Genomic DNA, 22346 nt, shown 5'->3' with positions numbered 1-22346 from the left:
TCTTCCCGCGAGCGCGGCGGAGCCGGCCCGGCCCCGGCCCCGCCGCCGCCCCCAATGTAGCGGCGCGGCCGCCCCGCACCCGCCCAGCCGCGGGGCCGCCTCCGGCATGCGGAGCTGCAAGATGGTGCGGGTGGCCAGCGTGCTGGGGCTCGTCATGCTCAGCGTGGCGCTGCTCATCCTGTCCCTCATCAGCTACGTCTCGCTCAAGAAGGACAACATCTTCGGGGCGCCCCGCGCCGCCGGCGCCGCCGGGCCCCGCATGTACATGTTCCACGCGGGATTCCGGTGAGGCGCGGCCCGCCATGGTGGGCCCGGGCCCGGCCGGGCGGCGAGGGGGACGGGGAGCGGCAGCCGCACGGCCCGGGCCGCGGGGAGGCGGGCGGGGGGCACCGGCACCGGCAGCGGCAGCGGCACGGCCGCGCCCCGGCGGCGGCGCCCGGCGCTCTCCGTGGTGCTGATGGCGGCGGCCGCGGGGGCGGGCCGGGCACGGCCGGTAACGGGCTGCGGTCCGTGTGCGCTGGGGGCCGTGGGGTGCGTGGGCTGTCTGCGGGTGGTTTGTGCGTGCATGGCTGTTGTGTGCTTGCGTGGGTGTCTCTGTGTCTGCGTGGGTGTCCTCATGTGTGCTGCGTGGATGTCTCCATGTGTGTGTGCGTGGGTGTCTCCGTGTGTCCCCATGTCTGCACACGGGTGTCTCCGTGTGTGTGCACGGGTGTCCCCATGTCTGTCTGTGGGTGTCTCCGTGTGCCTCCATGTGTGTGCGTGGGTGTCTCTGTGTCTCCATGTGTGTGCATGGATGTCTCCATGTGTGTGCATGGATGTCTCCATGTGTGTGCATGGGTGTCTCTGTGTTTCTATGTGTGTGCATGGATGTCTCCATGTGTGTAAGTTGCTGTCTCTGTGTCTCCATGTGTTTCCATGTGTGTGCATGGACGTCTCCATGTGTGTAAGTTGCTGTCTCTGGGTCTCCGTGTGTCTCCATGTGTGTGCATGTTTTGGTGTCTGTGCCCATCTCCAGGTCTCAGTTTGCACTGAAGTTCCTGGACCCCTCGTTCGTCCCCATCACCAATTCCCTGGGCCAAGAGCTGCAGGACAAGCCCTCCAAGTGGGTCTTCAACCGGAGCGCCTTCGCCCACCAGAGGTGAGCAAGCCCCTGGGCAGGGCCCGGCTGTGCCCCTTCCCACCCGAAGTTAAGGAATGCAGCAGCTCCGAGGAATTTGCCAGCGGCAAGAGACAAAGGCTGAACCAGAGCTTTTCCCCAGACACTTGCAGCTGTCCCGAAAGACTTGATTATTTCAGAGCAGGACACCAGGCTGCAAAACACATTATTGTACTAGAACGTGACCCAGTTTCCTGGAGTGCAAGTGGAATTGTCATTACTCCAGGATAAATAGCTGTGGTTTAAGACTGGAAACACTTTGGACTGTGTTCATGGAGGCCAAAGACCCACAGAGAAACTTCCCAGCTGCTGGCAGTTCTGAGCAAGTGCAGTGCTGCTCCTGCCTCCAGCTCTGCTCCAGCTGCAGGGGCAGGCACGGAGCTTTGTACTCTTTATACATACATCTATTTGCTGATTGCATACATTTAGCATTTCTATAAAAGAAAATAAAACCATGTAGCCATTTAAGACAGGTACTGCCATTTTGGACTGTAATTTTGTCCTGACAAATGACTCCCTCGTGGCTCTGCTCACATGTGCCACCTGGGGAAAAGGAATCTGGCTCTGTGGCCAGGCAGGATGGAGCTGCTGCACCTCTCACTGCAGAGTTTGGGCTTTTCTCCTCCCTTCAGGCCACTGTCCAAGGACAGCAGGACAAGTAATTCCCTTCCAGTGCTGCCACACGCTGCCCTCAGGAGCCGTGGGCTACAGAGAGAAGGTGGCACTTAGTCCCCTCTTTTCCCCAGGACCTCCCAGGCTGTGGGACAGTGGCCACCCTCAGTATTGCTCCATCCCTGGCACCAGCAGCTCCATAAGCCTGTTCCTGTGTACCCCTCTGCTGATTTTAGCTGATGCCTCAGGAACTGCCTTTGCACTTGTCCATCAGCCAGAACCCATAATTAGGGCACCCAGTGGGACTCCATTAATGCTCAGACATTGGAGGATGCAGCTGGAGGAATGGTTGTTTGTTTTCCATAAGCATAAGTAAATAAAGTCCTATTCAGTTTCTAATTTTATGCCCTGCAAGGGAAATTCCTAAGCAGGTTTGGTTTTGTTTGCTTTGTAAGTATCCCTAATAACCTTCCTAAAAGTGCTGCTGTGCTTGCCCAAATGTGAGTTAAGGAACTATATTTGCATAGATGGAGACAGCGACTGCCGCTTGGTTTTGTGATTGGAAGCTTGTTAGTGAAACATATATATATATATATATATATATATATATTGTCTCCTGTTAATTCAGTGGATATCCTGGGCTTGTTTCACATGCCTTGTGGCTGCACCAGGAATGAAAGGCACACACAGCCCCAGCAGAAAGCTGTCCTCACCCTGTGTCACAGCCCAGACAGGGCAGTGCAGTGCACACCCCACAGCCGGGTGACTGTGGGGGGTGTAATGGGAGCTGCACCCCTTGTCCTAAGCAGGCAATCCCATATTTTAATCCTGACACTATTCCAAGAGGCACAGGCACAGCCTGAGCTGGCATCTGCAGGGACCAGCTGGTAAATCCAAGTGGAGCTCAGGGTGAGGAGCCAGCTCCCTCATTCCCATCTATTTATATTGATTTAAAAGCCATTGCACCGTGTTGCTCAGGAAACTACTTCAGTACACTTTAAATTAAAAAAAGGAAAAATATAAGTCTAGGCAGAAAACAAATCCACTGCACAAAAAAAAAGGGGAATTAGAACTTCATGTTTTCTGTTATTTTTTTCCCGTTTTAGGCAAGAAATCCTTCAGCATGTCGACGTCATCAAAAACTTTTCTCTGACCAAGAGCAGCGTTCGGATCGGGCAGCTGATGCACTACGATTATTCCAGCCATAAGTATGTTTTCTCCATCAGCAACAACTTCAGGTCTCTGCTTCCTGACGTGTCTCCCATCCTGAACAAGCACTACAACATCTGCGCCGTGGTTGGCAACAGCGGGATCCTGACCGGGAGCCAGTGTGGGCAGGAAATTGATAAATCGGATTTTGTCTTTCGGTGCAATTTTGCTCCAACTGAGGCTTTCCAGAAAGATGTTGGAAGGAAAACCAACCTCACCACCTTCAACCCCAGCATCCTGGAGAAGTATTACAACAACCTCTTGACCATTCAGGATCGCAACAACTTCTTTTTGAGTTTGAAAAAGCTCGATGGGGCCATTCTTTGGATCCCTGCCTTTTTCTTTCACACATCAGCAACAGTCACGAGAACACTGGTTGATTTCTTTGTTGAGCACAGAGGGCAGCTAAAGGTCCAGCTGGCTTGGCCAGGAAATATCATGCAGCACGTTAACAGGTGGGTGGGCTTGCCCTGCATTTAGGTGGCCATATACATCTCTTTGTACAAATATACATCTCTTAACTTATTTTTTCCCTCATGCCTGATGTGGGAGGCACAGTCTGGCTAGTCAAGACCCCTTGTTGTCAGAGCCACTGAAGTTTTGTGGTTGCTTCAGAGCAGCCTTGAGTTATTTCTGGGCAGATTGATTCTGACTCACGCTCTTGTGTTCCCAGGTACTGGCGGAACAAGCACCTGTCCCCGAAGCGGCTGAGCACAGGTATCCTCATGTACACCCTGGCATCAGCCATATGTGACGAGATCCACCTCTACGGATTCTGGCCCTTCGGCTTCGACCCCAACACGCGGGAGGACCTCCCGTACCACTACTATGACAAGAAGGGAACCAAGTTCACCACCAAGTGGCAGGAGTCCCACCAGCTGCCTGCAGAGTTCCAGCTGCTCTACAGGATGCATGGTGAAGGACTGGCCAAACTCACCTTGTCGCATTGTGCCTAAGAACCTAAATCTCGAAGTGCCAAACAATTGTCTAAAAAAGTGCCCAAAACCAAATTAAACATTCTTCAGATAGGATTCTAAAAAGGCAACAAACCCACCCTAGAATCTTTTCCATAATTTAAAGATGCTTTTTAGCTACTGCTCATCCAAGGGTTTCAGCATATTTAGCAGTGCAGAAGCTTTTATCATGTTCTGTGGATGCGATTTGTGCAGCTGCAAAGTTGAAACGTTTTGCATTTCTAGATAAGCCACTCAGTATGTTTTAATATCTGTTCATATTTTAGCATTCTACTAAATACCCTAAATAATTTTATTGTTCCTTCCCATTAGAGCTAGAAATGCTACTTTTAAAGGTTTTGCTTCTTTTGTATCTGTTGCTCTCAATAGCGCAGCGTTGCCGTGGCCGATGGAGGAAGCCACTGGGAATCACAGTGCATCGTCACACGCAAGCTCCTCAGTGTGGATCCTGATTTCCACCGCTTGGGTATTTTCGTATTTACTGAATTTTACATTTTTTAAAGACTAACAAGGAGAAGGTCACAAAGTGGCTCATACCTTAGCTAGATGTTTATAGCACTCTTGGAATACTTCAATGTTTTAATTCCTTTTGGGACAGATACTAGTCCAGACTAGACAGACGGAGGCATGTTCATTCCAATCCATCTGATACTATTCTGTCATTTGATTTTAAAGTTAAACCACCATAATACATGGAATTAGGCTTCTCTGGAGACATATTTGGTGAGAAAAGCCCAAAACCCCATCCCTCTGCTTGGGCAGAGACTGGCAGGATGGGCAGAAACAGAAGCCAGGTGCTGGGATTTTTAAAAGCAGTTTTTGTAGGGAAATGAGCAGAGCTGGAGTGCAGGGAAGAGGAAGTGCCATGACCAAATTTCCTCATTTATGTCTCTTACTCACCAGTCAGATGGTTGGAGTAGTGTCCCCGTTTTCCCATCACCAACAGCACTCCAAGGCAGACAGGGCAGATGCTTCCTTGGCACCACAGGATGTCCAACTGTTTGGAGACAGAACAAATAATAGGGTCACTTATAGTTGGGAAATGTTGGCCATTATGTCTCAGGATAAAGGAGCCTGGGAAATAACTGGGTTTCTTATGAGTATGCTGGCAAATATTTAACAATTTTTTACCGTTCTGTTTGAGAATGACCCCACCATGAAAGAAGATGCAAAATCCAGTATTTAAAATGGCACAGGTTATTTTTTTTTAGCTTCTTTACCTATGATTAGACATAGGAGATGAGGAAGGAGAATTCCTGCACAACACCCAAGCTGAGCAGCCCAGGCATGTCCTGGTCCACTCCGAACCCCGAGTGACCCTTCTTGGCTTGTCTGAATGCCAGATATTTCTATCAAGAGACCTTTTACCAATTTCCCATGGGAGCCCATCATTTTCATAATCAAATTAAAGAAATGAGAAGTATTATCATTATATTGGCATGAAAGCAGGGAGCAGTATGCTCCATACAGTTTCTGGAACCTTCCATGGTCCTGGAGAGGGGCACAACCCCCTGCCAGTCCTGGGCACAGCCCTGGCACCACCAGAACTTTCCAAAAGCACAAAGAGGCACCAAATGCAGAGAAGGAAGCACAAAACTGACTGCAAATATTTGGAAATGGGAATACAGAAAAATTATTGACAGAGCACCATATTACATCATTGATTTTTAAGCAAAACTCCCCATCGATGCTCCAGACCCACACTGAACATTTCAGAATCATTGATTTTAATGGGAGTTCTGCCCCGTGATCGATGGCACAGCACAGCCCAAAGTAAATTGCTTCTTAGTATCAATATTCTTTTGTCCAAGCTCATGCAAGGTGGAAAACCATCTCAAAGTGCACAGCTTTTGTTTTGCCAGGTGGGGTCTGAGGGAAAGGCAAGGATGGCAGGGGATGGAGAAGACAGTGGCCGAGGAGGAGAGGCTCTTTGGGGCTGCCACTCTCCAGCAGAAATGCCTTTGCATTAATAAGCAAGTATCTTTATTATTTATTTAATTGTTATTTACAAGGTGCAGGGGGGCTGCCTTCCCCTCTCCAGCCCCTTTGCCAACAGGATGGGTGCCAAGGTGCTGGGGGTGTACATAGGATTGGGAATACATGTTTCCTCTCTTTTTTTCTACATCTTGGGTCTCTATTTTTGTTGCTTGCATCTCCTCAGTGAATGGTAGCAAGGCATGTGAAAACAGGCATTTGGCTACCAGGTTTAATTGTAAGACTAAGCCAAAAAGCAAGAGTTTGTGAAACAGAACTAACTGTGAATGGAGGCTGCAAAAACAGGGCAAATAGGAAAAAGCAGGTTTTCTGTAAATGAATGTGTCTTTATTTCAATGGCTCTACAATTCAATGCCTGATGGGAGTTGTTTTCGATAAAAAAAAAAATTAAAAAAAAGAAAAAATGTCATAATTGTAATAAAGGTTTCATTAGTAAGGGCCATACTAAAAGCATTGTTTATTTTTCAATGGCTGATGTTCATAAAGGGCCAGGGCACCTCTCAGATGAGCGGTGGGAAGGACGCTGCAAGCGGAGCTGCTCCAGCCTCAGGACCATGGAGAGCCTCAGGAGCTGGCCTGGGGGCTGGGGCCAGGCAGTGTGTGTCCCCAGCTCGGGGACAGGCAGCGTGTGTCCCCAGCCCGGGGTCCAGCAGCGTGTGTCCCCAGCCCGGGGCTGGAGCGTGCCCTGGCTCCTCTCGTGACCGTGCTGCGTTGCCGTCGTGAGCATCGAGGCTCGGGAGCTCTCTCAGTGTGATCCTGTGGTGTGATGTGCCTGCAGCACTGACTCATGTGCCATAACCTGATATTGAATGCATTGTTTTTAAATAAAATGGTTTCTTGTGCACTGGGAGTCTGTAAAACTCCACTGCCTCTGCTTCTTCCTTGTTAATATTTCCCGAACTGCTCAGGGCCACTGATAGGTTTTACTGGAAAACTTCACCAGAGGAGTTGCCAAAAGTGTTGCTTAATGCTCCCTATATTTCATTAGTCAGTGCAACAAGCTTGGTGTGATGGATCAAATTCTGCACTCCTGTGAAATACGTGAAGATGGAAAGTGTGGAATGTGGGCACAGATTGGCTCAGGGTATTTGCTCATTAAGGTGAATTACATTCCCGGGAACATCTTACAGCCCACTGCTGTTACTTGTTGCAGGTGACCTGCTGCTTGCTCCAGCACTGCAGTGTCCTCAGTGGCTCCTGGCAGGAATTCTGCCGTGTGTTTTTAGAATAGAGTCCCTCAGGCTGGCAGGCACAGGAGCAGAGCCATGCCCGATCCTCTGTCTGTGCTGTCTGTGTGCTTCCCACCACTAATACCCACTACAGCTCACAAAATAAATAAACAATGCTTTTAGTATGGCCCTGAGACCATCCTGGCAGAGAGGCAGGGATTTATAGTCCTGTAACCCAATTTGGGGATGGGGATGGGATAGGAAAAACCCTTTCCTTCCTGTGAGGAAGGCTCTGCTGGCCATTAGGGCTGGGGCTGGAGGGTGCAAACAGCCAGCGTGGATTGAACCCCCCACCCCATGTCCAGCTCTGCCTCCATCCCTGGAAAGGTGTCCTGAGGGGATGAAGCTGCTCCCTCTGAACGGGCTTGTGACAGCAGTTTCAAATGCCAAAGAAAACACTTGCAATGTTTGCTTAAAAGCAGGTGAAAATTACATCTGCAGGCCCTGGCCAGCTGGTGACAGCTTCTTTAGAGGAGAAGTCCCTGCGCCTGTGACACTGAGGTGTCACCCTGGAGTCACCCTTTCCTGCATGATTTGGGTCAGGTGCCAGGCTTGGGTGCTGCAGGACACTACAGAGACGAACCCCAGAGAACAAAAGATGAGAGGAATTAAATTTCCTATTCCCAGGAGAGTCACAGCCCAAACCAGGAGGATACTGGCCAAGAAACCTCAGCCAGGCCGGGTCAACCCCCTGGTTTGTCCCACCCCGCCATCCCTGGACACCCCACTGCTGCCTCTTTGTGGGGAGCAAAAGCACCTGGCTGTGGCGCGGGGAGGCCCCGCTGCAGGCAGAAGGAGAAGGAAAGCTAACAAAGAAACCCCCTCCTCCCTCCCCCAAGAGCAGGGGAAAGCCTCTGGCAAAGGCAGCCATGCAGGCAGGGAATGCTGTCCCGCTGGGCAGCCCAAGCTCGCTGGGCTGGAAGCAGCAGCAGCCTCCTGGCTCCCGGCACTGCTCCTGCCCACCGTGCCCAGCTGCCAGCTCAGCTGCACCTTGTCCTGTCTGGGTGACAAAGGACACCCAGCACCTCCTGCCTCTGAGGGCAGGCACAGCCCCATCAGATTGGACCTTCGGGTACAACTGACCATGCATGGATATTTATACCTCAATCCCAGGATGATTTTAATGCGAATTTGGAAAGGCACCAGAATTAGACACTACAGTGTGTAACAAAACATCATCAGAGCATGCAGCCCTCAGGTGCAGGTTTGGAAAGAAAAAGTCAAAGGCCTGATAATGTGTTGGAGAAGAAGAAGGCAAGGCAAGAAGAGAGGAAAAGGGAGGAAAAGGGAGGACACAGACACCAGCACATCTGCTGCACCAGACTCCCATCAGGGTCTGCCCACCCACCCTCCTCCCGCCTGCCCACAGCGGCACCTCCGTCTCAGGAGCACTGCACTCGCCTCTTTTCTCCCCAAATCAACTGCAACTTTTGCCTTCCTTTAGGAAGGACAAAAAGATTTCACGCATAAGTTGCCCGGAACAAAGGCACCTCACGCCAGGGCTTTCTTTTCTGTCTTCCTTTCTTTTTCCTTCTTCACCACAAGCTGGCAGCGGGAGGACTAGCTGGGGCTGGGGGAACTCCACTTTATACCCGCCTGATTAGTGCCAAAAAGCAGCTCAGAAAACACCGTGAGCTCCAGAGACACCGTGATGGCAACATGGAAAGTAATGGATCATTATCCATTGGGATCCAATCTGTAGGGAAACTGGGTGCTGCCATACACAACCTGTTTGCAAGGAGATACCAGGTACACTGGAGAGTGGCCTGATAATCGAGAGTGCAAAAGGTGACATTTCTCCCCATTTCCCTCTTTTAGTAACTGGAAAGACCCAGTGGAGGTGGGACTTTCACAAATACAGAGACGGTTATCAGGGACGAGATAAGGATGACACAAAACTCAAGGACACGGCTGCTGGTACTGCTACTGATTAAAGGAGCAGGGAGAAGTAGCGAACTACACAGCAGCGGACACAGCCCGACCCAGAGCCCTGGCACGGGTGCCCTGCATGGGCTGTGCCATAGCAGGCAAGTCGCCACTTGCCAGCTCCATGCCAGGTTTGCTGCCCCTGAGGCCTTGAGCCCACTGAGGCCCTGCCCGTCTCTCCTAGGCCGCTCTCCCGGCCCCCGGTCCCTGTCCGCTCCCATCCGCCCTGCCCTGCCCGCTGAGCGCGGTGCCAGCCCCACCCGTGTGCCCTGCGGAGCTGTGCGCTGTCCCTGCCGGCCCGGGGCTGAGGGGCGGCCCGGGAACCGGCCCTTGCCTGGGGAGAGGGGAGAGGCCGGTGCGCGTGTGCCCGGGGAGCGGGCCGCACCGCCACGGGGTGGCACGGATGGCGGGCTCCCGGGACTCACCACCCGCCCCAGGAAGAGAAACATCCCTCACGCCTCATGAACGAGCCCCAGTGAGCCGCATTAGGGCAACCAACAACCAACAGCACAGGTAAGCGCTGTACCTCGGTTTGCAGCAATGAACAAGCAGGCAGCAGGACCGGCTGTGTGCAGCGGGGCCCCGGGAGCCGCCGGCTGCGGGACCGGGGGTTGCGGAGCCGCCTGCCGAGAGGAGAGCCCTGCGGCCGCCGCACAGCCAGCACCGCGGATCTCCGTGGCGGCGGCACGGGAGGAACCCCGGCCGCTGCCGAGGCCGGCTCCGGGCCGATCCCGGGATGCTCCCGGCGGCCCCGCACGCCACAAAGGCGGCGGAATCTTTGAGGGCCCCGCCGTCCCCTCACGTCCCCTCACGTCCCCTCACGGAGGCCACGCCCCCCGGCCCTCAGCCCGCCCTTTTTCCGCGCGCCCGCCTTTCCCGCCCTTCCCGCCGCCCTCACGCCCTCACGCCCGCCCGCCCGCGGCGTAAGCTCGGCCCCGCGGGCGCGGCCGGGGCGGGGCGGCCCCGGACAGCTCCCGCCGCCCGCAGACGGCGGTGGCGGCGGCGAGGCGAGGACATGGCGCGGGGCCGGCGCGGCGGGCCCGGCTGAGCCGCCGCTGCCCGCGGGGCGGGCGGCCCCGGGCCGCGGCGGCCGCCGCCCCGATGAGCGGATGAGGAGCGGGCGCGGCGGCCGGCGGTGCCTCGGCGGGGAACCGGGTGCGTGCGCCATGAACCCCGAGCTGGCGATGGAGCCGCTGGGCAGCCTGCACGGGGCGGCGGGGCACGAACCGGAGATGATGGGCAGCCCCAGCCCTCACCACGGCGGCCGCAGCGCGGGGCCGCTCCGGGTGCCGCCCCCCCCGCCGCCGCCGCCGCCGCCGCCGCCGCACCAGGAGCTGCCCCCCGCCGCCCGGCCCACCATGGTGCCCAGCATGGCCTCGCTGCTGGACGGCGCCGCCGAGTACCGGCCCGAGCTCTCCATCCCGCTGCACCACGCCATGAGCGTGCCCTGCGAGGCCTCGCCGCCCGGCATGGGCATGAGCGGCACCTACACCACGCTGACGCCGCTCCAGCCCCTGCCGCCCATCTCCGCCGTCTCCGACAAGTTCCACCACCCGCATGCCCACCCGCACGCCCACCACCACCACCACCACCACCAGCGCCTGCCGGGCAGCGCCGGCGGCGGCTTCACGCTCATGCGGGACGAGCGCGGGCTGCCGGCCGTCAACAGCCTTTACGGGCCCTACAAGGAGGTGCCGGCCGTGGGGCAGAGCCTCTCGCCGCTGGGCAACGGGCTGGGCCCGCTCCCTGGATCCCAGCAGGGCCTGCACGGCTACGGGCCGCCTGGCCACGACAAGATGCTGAGCCCCAACTTCGAGGCGCACGCGGCGATGCTGGCGCGGGGAGAGCAGCACCTGCCCCGGGGGCTGGGGACGCCCCCGGCCATGCTGCCGCCCCTGAACGGCGCGCACCACCCCGCGCCCCCCGGGCCGCCGCCGCCGCACGGCCCCGCGCTGCCCGCCGGCCGGGAGCGGCCGCCCCCCGCCGCCGGCCCGCAGGGGAGCGGCGCGGGGCAGCTGGAGGAGATCAACACCAAGGAGGTGGCACAAAGGATCACGGCGGAGCTGAAGCGCTACAGCATCCCGCAGGCCATCTTCGCCCAACGAGTGCTGTGCCGCTCCCAGGGGACCCTCTCGGACTTGCTGCGGAACCCCAAGCCTTGGAGTAAACTCAAGTCCGGCCGGGAGACGTTCCGCAGGATGTGGAAGTGGCTGCAGGAGCCGGAGTTCCAGAGGATGTCTGCCCTGCGGCTAGCAGGTAAGTGCAAGCCGGTGCCGCGCGGGGAGCGGATCGCGGATCTCGAAGCGCAGCGCCGACCGGCCGGCCCCGCAGTGCGTCCTCCGCACAGCGCGTCCCCGGCCGCTTCTCCGATCCGCGGGGCAGTGCGGAGCTAGCCGGCCCCCGCCTCCCGCAGCGCCGACATCGCGCACCCCGGCTCTGTCCGGTGGGACTGTGCGGGGCTCGGGGCCGGCGGAGGGGCGCGGGGCCGGGGCTGCTCTCCAGGGCCGGGTGCTGAAGGTGCGCGTTCCGCACCGCACGGCGCTCTCCGTGAGCGTCCCTCCTGCGGCTGCCGGAGCTGCCGGGCGCACCGGGGGGCCGGGCGGGGGACCCGCGTCCCGGGACAGGCGGGGCCGGGGGGAGCGGGCGGGGGCCGGACCCCCGCGGCCCCCGCGGCCCCGGCCCGGCCGCATTGTCCGCGGCGGGCGCGCGGGCGCCCCCTGGCGCGGTCGCGGAGCGCCGCAGCCCCCATTGTTCTGCGGGGGCCGCGGGGGGGCGGCGGGCAGCGACCCCCGGTACCGACCCCGGTACCGACCCCCGGTACCGACCCCGGTACCGACACCCGGTACCCACCCCCGGCAGCGCCCGCTCCGATGTGTGCGGGACAGACCCGGCCAGAGCTGTCCCTGCCGTGAGGTGGCCCCCCGGCCGGTCCCGCGCCAGTGCGGGCCGGGCCCCGCCGTGGAGCGCGGCCACGGTTGCCTTCCCGCTGCCGGAATCCCCGCGGCCGTGGACGTGGGTGTAGAGGGACACAGGAGGCTGTGGCACGGGCAGAAACGCGTGGGACAAACCGCAGCGTGGGGCGGGGGCCAGGGGTCGGGGCGCTCTGCTCTGACAGCGATGAAAATCCTGGGATGTTTGTGCCACCGAGTCCGCCCTTTGATTTCAATTGATGCCGACGCGGGCAGATCGTTTCCCAGGGCTGCCCGCTCTGCCGGGACACCCGGAGGGGTCTGAGGGGACACGGGGGTCTCTGCGGGAAGGAAGTGGGTACAGAGTTCCCGCACGAGGGGCAGCTGCGGGAGAGGCTGGGATGCGGCGGAGCAGGGTGAACAGGAGCCATGGATGATTGATGGCCTTAATCCATGCCCGACCTCTAGCCAGAGGTGCGGCAGGTTAAACACCCACGGCCTGGGGTCTCCAGAATCCCCGTGGGGAGTGCTCGGGCTTTCCCGAGCTGCGGGGCAGTCTAGCACCGACTGCAAACTCGTCTTGTTCCTTCCAGCACCCGCGGGCATCCGCTCTTCTCTGTTTGCCACCAAATGAAGGTGCCGGGGTCTGACAGGGGCATCAGAGGGACAGAAGGGGTTTGAGATTTTTGCCGAGCACACGGTGATGTCGCCTTCACAAACAAACGTGTATCGAGAGGGAAATCGATGCAGATAATGTTTAGAAGATTAAAAGAGCATTAATGCTGGCAACAGGAGCATCAACGCGTGGACCCAGTTTTCATTGATCTGGAACCTGAGCCGGCTCATTTCCAGTAATGTGGCTGGTGCTTTTCCTTCCCAGCACTGGTCCCGGGTGGGGGTTCCCCGTGGAGCCCTGCATATAGAGCAGAAAATCAGGAATCCCAGCTGCATGCAGAGTTATGCCTGTATAATTCTGGATCTCTGCTTTACCAGGCCCCCTGAATGCCTCTGCATTCAGGAGTAAAGTTTGGAGAGAGCTCAGGTGCTGAGTGGCTGTGGACTCCCCATGGAGCGGGAAAGACCTTTGCAAATTACCTTTCCCTTCAGAAAATCGATTATTTTAATTTCCTTTTATTACCACGTGTGAATATGCGGCCCTATTGCCACAGTGCTTCCTTCTCCCCGTTTACTCGCTTGCTTAAATCCCTCTGAGCACGGAGGGGGTGGAAAAGCTACAGCTATTTCAGGTTTTTAAAAAGAAACAATACCCACCATCTATCTGCCTCATTCTCCTGGAAATTTATCCCAAGTGGGGTGCAAATCTGTTATCCGTGAAGGGAAATCCCCCTTTTTCTGTGGGAGCAGTATCAATGTGGGTGTGCTGGGGCAGAGCGCCCTTCTGGGCTCCCGGTGCCCGTGCCCCGGGCACACCGTGCTGCCCCGGGGGCTTCGGGAGGCTCGGAACACGCTTTTACCGCAAAACCACCGCGAGGGCGACATCAGCCGCTCCTGCTCGGACCTGTCAGTACCACGGAGAGCGGCGGAGAGGGACAGAGCGGGACCGGAGAGAACGGAGGAAGGCGGTGGCAGTGCCACATCCCAGGACCGAGCCCTGCACCCCCAGTGCTCCAGGCCGAGGAGAGGGCTCTCACACTGAGGAGTGGGCTGTGGACAGCTGTCCACCCACCCTCTGCCTCTTTGTGCCCTATCAAATATTTCTTCCCTGGATTTTGAGACTATTTTGTTGTCTGTATCCCTAGCTAAAAATGAAGGCGTGATAATATCTGTATTTATAAAGCTATTTCTTAGCATTGAACTAAATATACAGGTATGTAAAGGTTCTTTGAAAGGTGCTTAGTAGCTTGAAATATTGGTGCTCTCTTCAGCTATAGATTAGTGGTTGTGTTTGAACAATCCATGTGGTAAATTGTGGTGCCAGCTGATAAATTATATTTCTCATGTACTAACTTTCCGAAATAATACCTTGCCCCAGCTCTTTGTCCCACATCATTTCTGAAGGCGTTTCTGCCACACAGAAATTTGAATCCTGTTTTTGCAAAGCAAACGAGTTTTATCAGTTTCTTCATATTTGATGAAGTCAATTCTGAGTACGTTTTGGATTAAATGTATTTCTATATTTTACCCCCTATTTTTTAAAAGAAACAATTAATTGGTCATCATATGTTGCTCATTCTGAAGCTATTCTTCACTATTTCCTTGTAAGATTTTTCCCTCCAGCATCTCTTTTTTACCCCTTATCTCTTGCCCATCACTGTTTGAACTGAAATATCCCAAACTCAAGTATTCCTCTGCAGCTGAAAATAGCCACAATTTATTTGTGGCGAGGAATGCTTAAAGGGGAGAACATTTTTGCCAAAAGGATTCTTTCCCAGTAACTGGTGTCAGTTCTTCCCACACTCTGTAGGAGCATTTTTGCTGTGCCCTGCGGCCCCGGGTGCTCATCCTTGGTGCTCCTCCCTGGTGTTATTCAAAAAACCTTGTCCTGGGTGTTGCAGCTGCAAGAGCCTTTCCTTCCCTTCCAATTAGCCATTACAGGAGATGACAAGCTGCCTGCAGTACCCAACACGGCTAAAGGCAGCAGACTCCTCATCAGAGCACTCCCCTGGAGCTGCCTTCAGAGTGCAGACAGGCTCTGCAGGTGTGCAGGGAATGGATCTCACAGGGAAAGCAGGGCTGAAAGGGACTGCAGGCATCACTTGTCCTGACAGCCTGCCCCTTTCTTTCTTCAGGATCTCCAGAGGGGGATTTTTAACCTAAGCTGTTTCTTCCAGGGCTTACAGGTACAAAAAACCCCTTAATGACTGGCCTTAATCTCACTTTTTGTCTTTTAAACCCTTTGCTTCTCATCTTATCCCCACTAGACACAGCGAAGAAGAGCACTCCCTTCCCTCTGATAGCAATCTGTTTGTATTTAAGGCTCCCATCTTGTCTCCTGTCTTCTCTGGAAAAAGCCCATCATACCTGGGCAATGAATATGCAGGGAAAGCACTATATCCAACGGGACAGATAATACATCTCTTTTTCCAAGGTAAAAGATTTTGTATCCAGCTCTATCAATCTTGCAGACTTTTACATAAAAGACTCTCTGATTTATAGAGGGGTTTGCACACAGAAATCATACCAAACAGACTAATCTCAAATGGGTTTGGTGATAACATCAGCCAGACAACTCGCTGATGGCAGAGAGAAATGCAATCAAAAAAGAAATTGGAGTGTTTTGGGGTTGTTTGGGGGTTTTGAGCTATAAAATCAAGCTGCTCCATTGTGAAAAAAAGGGACTCAAACCACTGGTAAATGCTGCTCAGAAGAATTATTAGACAAGTGATAGAAGCTGGCAGGTTCCCAAAACGCAAATTGTCTCCAAGACCAAAATATCTCTCAGTAAGCAGGGAACATATTTATGAGCAGTGGTGATTTTCCAGCAGTTCTCATCCCCTCATAATGGGATGGGAGCATGGGGCCTTTGCCGAGGCATTAAGCTTTGGCAAGCAGCACTGGGCTGCAGGAGGTGAAAAAAGAGCAGAGGACGTCTTCCTTGGAGACCTTCCCACACACCTTCTCCTCCGTGTTGAGAGGAAAAATTCAGGTGGGGTACCAAGAGAACACTTTCCTGGCTGCAAATTTCTTTTTCGGAGCATTGCAGGAATCCCTGGATCTCCAAACAGGGAACACCTTACCATTACAATGGATGAGCAAGCAGATCTTCTCTGGAAGAACAGAATTAACTTTGTGCTACACATCCAATCTGCTTTTCTGGCTGAATGCCATCGAGGGCATTCCTAGGGTTTCAAACATTAGGAGTTTGGTGTGTGTGCAGCAGCTGGGATGAGCAGCACTGGCTGTCCACCCCGACAATGTGATTATTTGCATCTTCATTCTGATTGCTCCTTGTTCCATAATGATTTTGTACACAGCGGAGTACTTAACCTAATTTGTATTGATCTCAATCGCTCTCATTCGTGCATACTTAATTCAGAGAGGTAATCAAATTGATTTCTGAGGCCTAGTTTTTAAGAGATTGTAGTAACAGGGATATACAAGGGGTTGCTTTAAGTGAATCACAGCAAAAGGAAAACATTTTAAATCTTTAGAAAATGCTTTGATGGTCATTTCATTGTGCTCAGTATTACCAGAGTAATTACATTTCCCTCACATTGAGTCTCTCCAAAATCGAATAGAGGAGCAGTTTTAGTTCCATCAGACAGATAACTGGGTTTGGGTGACTTTGCACCCACACAAACCACACAGGCTGGATCGATATTCACAGCTTGTCCTTAGAACAACAGAGACTGAGGACACACTGCTGGGTTAAGGGAATATTGGTCTCTGCTTGGCTCCTTCTCAGCACCTGCTCTTTGTTTGGTGGCTGCAGAGTCACTTTTGCTGTTAGTTAAAACATCCAGAACCAGAGAGGCACAGGATTTCTGGCTGTTTGGAATGCCTGGTCTGGCTAGGTTCCCCTCTTGTGAGGGAGTAAATGGAAAATCAGAGTAATTGTTGCAGAAAGTCAGACAAATGAACTCTTAGTAGGGAAACTCAGTGTGATGATACTCAGGGTGTCACAGTGCAGTGGCAGGTCGCTGCACCCTCTTAATGCCCTTCAAGTCGTGGGGCACCACTTTAGTCCACACTACGGGAGGCACCACTGACCCCAGTTCTGAGCAATTGCTCTATTGTTTCTATTGAAGAGCATCTTTAATCCAATGCAGAAGAAAAATCTTTTCTTTTATATTTTTATGTATATTTTTTCCACAGTTACGGTTTTCAGTTCTTGCTGGTTGTCCATTTGCTTTTATGGGGTATGTTCAGGTTTAACCACAGCTAATAAATCAAATTGTGCTTAGAATCCAGATGGTCTCTTCCCTTCCCTCTGCTGTTAAAACCTTTCTCTTTCTTCCCGGAAAATCACTTGATTTTATTAGAGTGCTCACCCCATTTTTCTCTGCTGAGAGATGCACGTCAGGTGCAGCGTTTGCCTTTGTGGGGCCTTTTCAAGAGCAAACTCAACAGTTCAAGGAAAGTATTTACTGAATGCATCAAAAAGCACATACCTCTGCATTATTTATTATCAGATACCAATAACTGTAAAACGCAGAGTATTTCAGGACATAAATTAGTGATGGAAGGAAACACTCCACTGGTCCCAGTGTCCCGGAACCGATTAGAAGCTGCAGCAGAGATGCTGGTGCTCATCATGTCCCCAGCACCGGGGACATCACCACGTGGGTTCTGGAGTTGTGGCTGATTAATCCAGCTTAAGGTCTGCTTTTTCAGCTCAGACAGGCAGTGCCAGGGGTGCAGTCAGAGAGCCCAGCTCTGGGATAATGGCCTCAGAGAGACAAGCCTTGCCATCCCTGCTGCTCCCAGCCGGAGCCCTGTGCTGGTGCCGCTGCTCCGGGAGGGCTGTGCTGGGAATGTTCACCACAGCCCCTCTCTGGAGCTCAGCCCAACTCTCAGGACCATCCTTCTTTTGTGCTTTCAGGTATTTTGAGGTCTGATCTGCTGCAGCCACTGGAATTTGGCAGCTGAAAGGGGTCAGGGTCAGGCAGCCCAAGAAAATAGTCCAGTTTCCTGCAGAAATGCTGTGAGGCCCTATCCCTGCACGGAAGGAGGCAGTCAGTGCCACAGTGGCTGAGCCAGGTTCCACACAGGTACAGCCCTGACTGGGTTAATTACAGACATTTCCACAGTCTGACTTTTACTTTTGGGCCAGCTTCATTTCACATTCCAGACCTGCAGAATTATTTAACAGGGCTGCTTAAAACCCGCCCGCTTATCAATTCTCTGGGCTCATTTTGTCCCAGCACATTACCTAACCATGTCAACATATGGATTTTCTCTCTGTGCCCGGTGCAGACGGCCTGGGCAGGCTATTTTTAAGTGTGGGTGTGCTCCGGCAGCGGTATTGGTTTCAGCACTCGCTGTTCTCTCTCTGCTAATAAATACAGAGCAGCTATTAATACCAATGGGTTTTAGGATCCATTAGCATCACTCAGCCATGGTCCAGCACTGCTGCCCTGTGTGACCTGAGCTCTGACGGGTGTTTCTGCCTGGCTTCACCCTCAGGACATGCCCCAGGAGGGGGAACAGGCGCTGGGAGCGTGCCCTGGGTGGTGGCACTGCAGGATCACGGAGGAGCAGGGCAGGGCCAGGTGAGCCAGTGCCTGTTCCCCCTCCTGGGAGGCCAAGGAGTCCGTGGTGCTTTTTCCCCCTTGGTGCTCACACAAAATTGCTGCTACTGGGCTTTGCTTTGGGCTGTTGAAAGGGACAGAACTTAGGTACAGCTGTTATTCCTGGCTATTGAGAGGTTTTGGGGATATAACAGCAATGCAGCCCACCAATGCACCGGTCCCGTGTGCCAGAGTGGTGCTGGCTGAGGCGGTGACATGTGACATGTGACAGTGCCTGCCATCGGGGTGGCTGGTGGGGTCTGTGGGCACCACCCTGACGCTTTCTCTCTGTCTCTGCCACCCCCTCCCAGCCTGCAAACGCAAAGAGCAAGAGCCCAACAAAGAGCGGAACAACTCCCAGAAGAAATCCCGCCTGGTTTTCACGGACCTCCAGCGCCGAACGCTTTTTGCCATCTTCAAGGAGAACAAGCGTCCCTCCAAAGAAATGCAGATCACCATCTCCCAGCAGCTGGGCCTGGAGCTCACCACCGTCAGCAACTTCTTCATGAACGCCCGCCGGCGCAGCCTGGAGAAGTGGCAGGACGACCTGAGCTCCGGGGGCTCCTCCTCGGCCCCCAGCACCTGCAGCAAGGCGTGAGGGGCACGGCGCAGAGAGAGCGGCCTGGCAGCAGGGCCCTCGCTGGAGACTAAAGCACAATCCCCCCGCAGCCAAGCCCAGCCCAGCTGTTCCCCAGGACATTCCTACGGCTTCTCATCAGTCTTAGCAGGCGAAGGCTCCACATTAACCTCTCTCCACACCATACTATGCTCAGGACAGGCGCAGCAGGTCTGAAACGTAGGGGAGTTGTTCATGAGGCAGGTTTCTCCTGAGCCCCAGGTTTCTGTGGCCCATGCCTGGCGCCTGCCATGTGCTGGCCACACCACCCTGCGGCCGCGAGACAACGGAGCACAAAGTCGGATACTAAAAACCCAAGACCCTGTTTTTAAACTCAGGCATGGTTTTTTGTTAAGTGTTTTAGGGAAAAAAAAACACCAATCAGATTTAAGGTTTTTTTGGTTGTTTTTTTAGTTAAATTTAATCAGCTTGGATCAGAAAAGTTCAGTTCTCTTGAGCTCAAAGTATCAAGCACAAAGCCGGTAGCTACAGCCACGGTCCCCCCTGGGCTGCCCAGGGCGGCTGTGCCAGCTGCAGCCTGACATCCCAGGAACACCACGGAGATGGCACGAGCCTCAAGCACAGCTGGCAGTTCCTCACAAGCTCTGTGTTTGTACCTAATGCACACTCAGGAGGTCGGTGGAACTGCTACAGTTCATGCAGCAAACACAATGCTTTGGAAGACTTAGATTAATTTACATTATTGCATCCTTTTTAGTTTCTGGGAATCTGGTTTCCCCTCAGCAACAGCTGTTACCGAAACCTTTCAGCATTCAGTGTATTTTTGTTCATTTTATCAGTATTTTATGGTACTTTCAAGCAGGAAAAGAAACAGAAACAAGCCCTTCAGATGCCACTGACCATTTCAGATGTGCCACGTTTAGCTCTATCGCATCCCTAAGTTCCTTTTCCCTGCCAGCTCCCCGAGCCGGCAGGAACACAGCACACCAAAGAGACAGGATTTCTGCAAGCCAAAGATGTTTATAACTTGCCATTTCTCGTTGTGGTCGCTGGTGCGGGTGTTGGCTGGCGCTGGGGCAGCCTGGCACGCTCCACGGCCTCTCTCCAGCTCCGTGCGGCAGAGCTGCCCTGGCGGCGGCGCGGCGGCCGCTGGCTGGTGACCGGCCTGGGCGGCCGTCAGAGACACTTGAGACTTTTTTATGTACTACTTAATCGAAACCAAAGAAACGTTTTCTGCACCTACTTCTTCTGCAACAAACTGTTCCATTGAAAGATAAAGTAAAAATTAAAAAAAAAACAAGGAAGCATGTCAGGAAGCAAACGAGTCCCACACTGTGTTCTACAGACATCTTGGACATTTTCGGAAGCAGATCTCAAAGAAAGGGTTGACAAGAATGAGAACAAAGCAAAGCCACTACAATTGCTGCTTCATTTGACAACTCAAGTCATCTTAAAGTTGAAGATTGTCTTTAATTTGTGCCTATGCAGTTTTTTCAAAAGAACAAGGAACAGAGCAACCAAAACCTCAACAGCTACAATACCAAAGATGAGGATTCTCACTACTTGTGTTTCAGTTTGTTTCTCCTCTTGCACGACTAATGCACATAGTCCCACTGTTCTCTGGACAGGTAACCGCTCGTGAGTCTTTGTGCAACCAGAAGGGTGGGTTTCTTTATTCATGTTTCCCCTGTTTCTGCCCCACGTGCATCTCTCCGAGAGCTGCATGGACTCCAAGTGCAGGATGTTGGGATGCTACACTGGAGCATCTCTCCCTCCAGGAAACACTTGTGGGTTGGCTGTGACTTGTGCGTTGGTTTCCTGTGTGTCTGGAGCTGTGAACAGCCACCCTCCTGCGCGTGACATCAGTGGAGTGACCTCCACCCTTCTTTCTCCTCCCCAGGGATAAAACTTGCAATATGTGTGTTCCCATCTCTGTCACTGTGAGTGCTGAGCAGCACCCCAGCCTGGCTCCAAACCTCCACCTGAACCAAACCCAAGATTCAGCAGTTCAGGGGTTGCTTCTGACCTATTAACCTTGTAATGTTGTTTGATCCAGGTCTTGATGATCCAGATCATGACATGTCCAAATTTATCCTCAGAGCCGGAGCACATCTTGCTCCTCTCTGCCTTTAAACAAGGGCTTCATTTTAATTGCTTCACAGAACTGCTGCAGTCACTTTCCAATGACTGTACTTAAAATAGAAAAGAAATCAAGGAGCCTCATCTGCTCAGGACAGGAAAAGTTTCTGGAAAGCAAATTCAGGATCCTCACAGCTGAATTGACAGCATGTGCCTGCTCTGGGGATCAAAGGATCCTTTGGCAGATTCCAAAGAGATTTGGAGAATCCTTGTAGCCAGACATGGAATAAAGTTGCTAAAAATGGTCCCAATCCGTGTTGCTGTGTCCTGAGGGCTCCTAAATGCCAGAGATTTGGGTGCAGAGTTTGGAGCCAGCAGGCTGTGGAGCAGGGCCCAGCTCAAGTTTCACTTTCATTCCCACCTAAGTGTCCATCAATCCAGCCCCTGGCGCATTTTGAACTCGGCACTGCCCTCAGGGGAGCTGTCTCTGCTGGAAGTGTCCCCCTGCAATCTGCAGTGGCAGGGGATGACACAGGATCAGTGAAAACCCCAGTGCTCCTTCCTCACCTCCCCTTCCTGTGGGGAAGTGCGTTGTATCCCACAGGGAATGAGCCCCAGGCATCCTCTGGGACTCATCTCAGGGGGACACGCTCCTGAGGGACATCCAGATTGCCACAGCTCTGCCTCCCACCTTCCCCAGACGCAGAGGGGAGCTGCCCACAGCTTCTGGTGAAGCCTGGGAGCAAAGAGCTGGGCTTTTTGCTCCTGCTCAGAGCTCACCCAATAGCCCCAGCAAAGGAAGTTTAGATCGGGCACTGAAGTACTTACAAATTTCTCCTCAGTGAAATTCTCTCCAAATTGTGGAAGTGTTTGTTATGCAGCATTGCAGAGTAGCAACACGCACGAGATTTCTCTGGGCTGGGGCCTCAAACCTATCAATAGTCACAGTCCATTTTCACCCGAAAATCCTGCTGCATTTTTTATCCCTGCATCTCTTCATGGCCCTGTGTGACGTCTTCCATTTCACTGTCCACTCTCGTAGGCTTTTATGTAGCAGCTCCCTCAGACGAGGAGCGTCGGAGCAGACTGTGGTGGAGATACTGGTCCATGTGGGCAGGGCTGTGCTCGCTCTGCCCACACCACACCAAACCCCAGCACTTGTGTTCCACCTCTAGGCCCTGTACTGATGAATCTCTAGAGCTGTGTCATGTAACTTGTTGCTTTATTTATTGTGCTGCGAAAGACTCGTGTGTACAGAGAGTATCCCAGCATCTCCTGGACCAGGAACTTGGAGTCACAACCTTGGGCACAGCCGAGATGAATTCAGCTTTGAAGAAACCGTGGATATTGCTGGATGTCCCGTGCAGGAACAAAGGATGTGCTCGCTGATTCCATTGCAAAGCTTTGCTGTGGATCTCTCTTACCTACAGCTGAACCCAAAGAGCTGCGGAGGACTCGGCCAGCGAGGCTCGGGAGCCACCCCGGATTG

The 22346-nt window shown here is 53.7% G+C and overlaps 2 protein-coding genes across 3 annotated transcripts; both read left to right on the top strand.

The window, feature by feature from the left end:
- Nucleotides 1-3992, top strand: LOC140682093 (alpha-N-acetylneuraminate alpha-2,8-sialyltransferase ST8SIA3). Its single transcript, XM_072923017.1, has 4 exons — nucleotides 1-285; nucleotides 1016-1138; nucleotides 2875-3432; nucleotides 3651-3992. Exons 1-4 carry the CDS (start codon nucleotides 107-109, stop codon nucleotides 3931-3933), a joined length of 1143 nt encoding a protein of 380 aa, XP_072779118.1. The 5' UTR covers nucleotides 1-106; the 3' UTR covers nucleotides 3934-3992.
- Nucleotides 3993-8291: 4299 nt separating this feature from the next.
- LOC116807017 (one cut domain family member 2) lies at nucleotides 8292-22346 on the top strand. Of its 2 annotated transcripts, XR_004366057.3 has the most exons (3): nucleotides 8292-11357; nucleotides 18513-20406; nucleotides 21900-22346. XR_004366057.3 is itself a non-coding variant. In XM_032744868.3 (2 exons), exons 1-2 carry the CDS (start codon nucleotides 10211-10213, stop codon nucleotides 18797-18799), a joined length of 1434 nt encoding a protein of 477 aa, XP_032600759.3. In that variant the 5' UTR covers nucleotides 8292-10210; the 3' UTR covers nucleotides 18800-20775. The 2 variants fall into 2 exon arrangements, 1 of the variants encoding a protein (XP_032600759.3); XM_032744868.3 differs by lacking the exon at nucleotides 21900-22346 and having other exon boundaries at nucleotides 18513-20775.

Source organism: Taeniopygia guttata, chromosome W, assembly GCF_048771995.1.
Source record: "Taeniopygia guttata chromosome W, bTaeGut7.mat, whole genome shotgun sequence".
NCBI classification, from domain to species: domain Eukaryota; kingdom Metazoa; phylum Chordata; class Aves; order Passeriformes; family Estrildidae; genus Taeniopygia; species Taeniopygia guttata.
The sequence above is the reverse complement of the archived record's forward strand: the minus strand, read 5'-3'. Positions and strand labels throughout refer to the sequence as shown.

Bases quoted from the DNA above. Each gene is read 5' to 3' on its own strand.
- LOC140682093 (XM_072923017.1), top strand. From the start codon at position 107: ATGCGGAGCTGCAAGATGGTGCGGGTGGCCAGCGTGCTGGGGCTCGTC. The intron at 1,139-2,874 runs GTGAGCAAGCCC...TTCCCGTTTTAG, and splicing joins AGCGCCTTCGCCCACCAGAG to GCAAGAAATCCTTCAGCATG. The intron at 3,433-3,650 runs GTGGGTGGGCTT...TTGTGTTCCCAG, and splicing joins ATCATGCAGCACGTTAACAG to GTACTGGCGGAACAAGCACC.
- LOC116807017 (XM_032744868.3), top strand. From the start codon at position 10,211: ATGAGGAGCGGGCGCGGCGGCCGGCGGTGCCTCGGCGGGGAACCGGGT. The intron at 11,358-18,512 runs GTAAGTGCAAGC...ACCCCCTCCCAG, and splicing joins GTCTGCCCTGCGGCTAGCAG to CCTGCAAACGCAAAGAGCAA.